At 76.1% G+C, this 2,630-nt stretch overlaps 1 protein-coding gene across 1 annotated transcript; it reads right to left on the bottom strand.

The window, feature by feature from the left end:
• Positions 1-20: 20 nt before the first annotated feature.
• AURANDRAFT_67820 (hypothetical protein) lies at positions 21-1,415 on the bottom strand (the record flags this gene model as incomplete). The annotated part of the gene is made up of 1 exon (XM_009043369.1): positions 21-1,415. The coding sequence occupies one exon, from the start codon at positions 1,413-1,415 to the stop codon at positions 21-23; it is 1,395 nt and encodes a 464-aa protein (XP_009041617.1).
• Between the last annotated feature and the right edge of the window lie 1,215 nt (positions 1,416-2,630).

Consider the following 2,630-nt stretch of genomic DNA (forward strand, 5'->3'; position numbering starts at 1 on the left):
CGCGCGCGCGCGCGCGGCGCCTAGTCGATCTGGGGCGCGGCGCACTTGCACGTCGAGTTGCGGGGCCCCTCGACGGTGCCGCCGCACCGGCGGCAGACCTTGGCGAAGGGGCTCGCGCCCGCGGGCGGCCGCGGCGGCGGCGGCTTGGGCCGCTCCGCGTCGCGCGCCTGCGACGTCGCGCGGCGGAGCAAATCGTCGAGCCGGTCGCTCGAGTTCTTCCGCGCGTGGGCCGCGAGGTCGCCGTCGAGGCTGCACGAGTCGCTGCCGCCGCCGTCCGACGACGTGTCGCGCGCGAGGCCCGCGCGCTTCAGCGCCAGTTCCCGGTGCGTCTCCTCGTCGACCTCCAGATCGTCCAAGCCCAGGCCCAACGTCCCGAGCTCCTTGCGCGCCTCGAGCTCCGCGCCGAGCGCCTTGGCGTCGGCCGCGCGCTTCCGCGTCTGCTTGACCTCGCGGACCAAAATCCGCTTCTGGTCCGCGAGCTCCGCGGCCTTCGTTTCCGCGGCGACGCGGCTCTTCGCCTCGTCGCCCACGCGCCGCTGGGCGTCGTCGAGGGCCGCGGCCTTGTCCGCCCGCGTGCCCTCGCTCGCGAGGCGCGCCGTCTCCTCGCGCTGCCGCGCTCTTTTCGCCGCGGCGACGCGCTCCCGTAGATCGTCGAGCGTCCGGAGCCGCTCCTCGTCCGAGGGCCCGGCGCCGCCGCCGCTCGTCTCCTGGTCCGCCGCGCCGGCGACGGCGTCGCCGAGGTGCGCCGCGCGCCGCATGTGGTAGTGCAGCCGGTGCGCGACCTCGCGGACCGCGTCGCGCGGCTCCCGCAAACTCGCGGCCGACGACTCCGAGAGCCCGAGGGACACGGCCTGCTGGCGGAGCTGCGCGAGGGCGTCCCCGAGCCGCAGGGCCGCGGCCTCGCAGGCGCGCCGCCGCTGCGCCGTCTCCTCGCGGAGCCGGTCGCACGACTCCGCGGACTCCGAGCTCTGCTTCTGGAACTCCGCCTGGAGGCGCTGGTAGGCGTCGCGCTCGTCGGCGACGACGAAGTAGCGCTCCCGCGTCAGCGCCGCGGCCCAGGCCGCGCACTGGTCCTCGTCGTCGGCCTTGAAGAAGAACGACCGGAGCGGGATGTCCGGCGGCGTCGAGAGGCGAATCGTGTTCCGCGCGACGACTTCGACTTCGGTGTAGTACTCGAGGTCGATGATGCCCCGCGCCGACTCGCTGTGCTCGCCGTCGTAGTAGTACAGTAAGGTCTGGGGCACGAGGGCGCAGTAGCGCCGCTGCCAGACCTGCTGCTCGTTGCGCTTCGTCAGCACGCCCGTGCGCACGCCGAGGCGCGTCGCCACGGCGGCCGTCTTCGGCGGGCTCGACTTGATCGTCAGCGTCGTGTTGTTGCTCGAGTTTCCGCGGAGGTCGCCGAGGAACGTGTTCATGGCGGCGGCAAGAGCGGGCGTCGACCACCCTCGATCTCAGCTTGTGGTATTTCGATGGGTGCAAGTTAGCACGGTGCTTGCCGAATGTAAAAAAGCGCGCACTGATCCAGCTCTCACGTTCGGGTCCTCGCAAGCCGTCGCCGCCGTCGTCGCGTCGTCGTCGTCCTCCTCCTCCTCGCGTCCCCGCGCCCTCGCGCTCGCCCGGGCGCGTCCCGACGGCGCCGAACCGTCCTCTCAACATCATCTCATCCCACTCCTCAAGGAGCCTTGGGAACCATCCGAAACATGAGCATGCGCTCGCCGTCGACGCGCGCCTGCGCCCGGCGGCCGCGCCACTACGGCGACGCCGACGCCGGCGACTCGTCCGACGACGCGGGCGACCGCAAGCGGCGGCGGCGCGCGGCGGCGCGCCGCGGGCCGTCGCGGAGCGGGTACCCGTCGGACGCCGGCTCGGCCGCGGCCGCCAAGCTCGCGGACCTCAAGGCCTACCTCATCCGGAACGGCGCCGCGGTCCCGGAGGACTTCGGCGCCTGGTACGTCGAGTTCATCCCCCGGGGCGACGCGTACTTCTTCGCCGCGGACGGCTCCCGCTACCGGTCGCGGACCGAGGCGCTCCGCGCGCTCGCGCCCGGCGCCACCGCGGCGCCGGCGCCCCGCGCCGCGGCGCCCCGGGCGGGGGCGGCGCCCCGCCCCGCGCCGCCGCCGCCGCCGTCCGCGGACTCGTACGCCGTCGACGACCCGCCGACGGCCGCCGCCGCCCGCGCCAGCGTCCCGACCTTCGAACCCTTCGGTCGCGTTCGCTTCGGCTTGGACGAGTCGTTTTTCTTTCCTCGACGTCGTGTTTGAAGATGTGGTCCTCGCAGGTCCGCGCGGCGCTCGACGCCGCGTCCGCGCGCGCGGAGCGGGGCCGCCAGGCCTCGGCGCTCGTCGCCCGGGCGCTCCTCGACGGCCTCGCGGACGCCGAGCCCGACGCGGCGGCGCTCGCCAAGCTCGCGCGGTCCGCGATGAAGCTCGCCGCCTGGCGCGAGGTCCCGGCCGCCGCGGCCGCCGCCGAGCCCCCGGCCGCCGCGGCCGAGGAGCCCCCGGCCGCGGCCGAGGAGCCCCCGGCCGCCGCGGCCGCGCCGGCCGCGGCCGAGGAGCCCCCGGCCGCCGAGGCCGAGGAGCCCCCGGCCGCCGCGGCCGCCGAGCCCCCGGCCGCCGCGGCCGCGCCGGCCG

The sequence above is a fragment of the Aureococcus anophagefferens genome (assembly GCF_000186865.1).
Source record: "Aureococcus anophagefferens unplaced genomic scaffold AURANscaffold_52, whole genome shotgun sequence".
NCBI classification, from domain to species: Eukaryota; class Pelagophyceae; order Pelagomonadales; family Pelagomonadaceae; genus Aureococcus; species Aureococcus anophagefferens.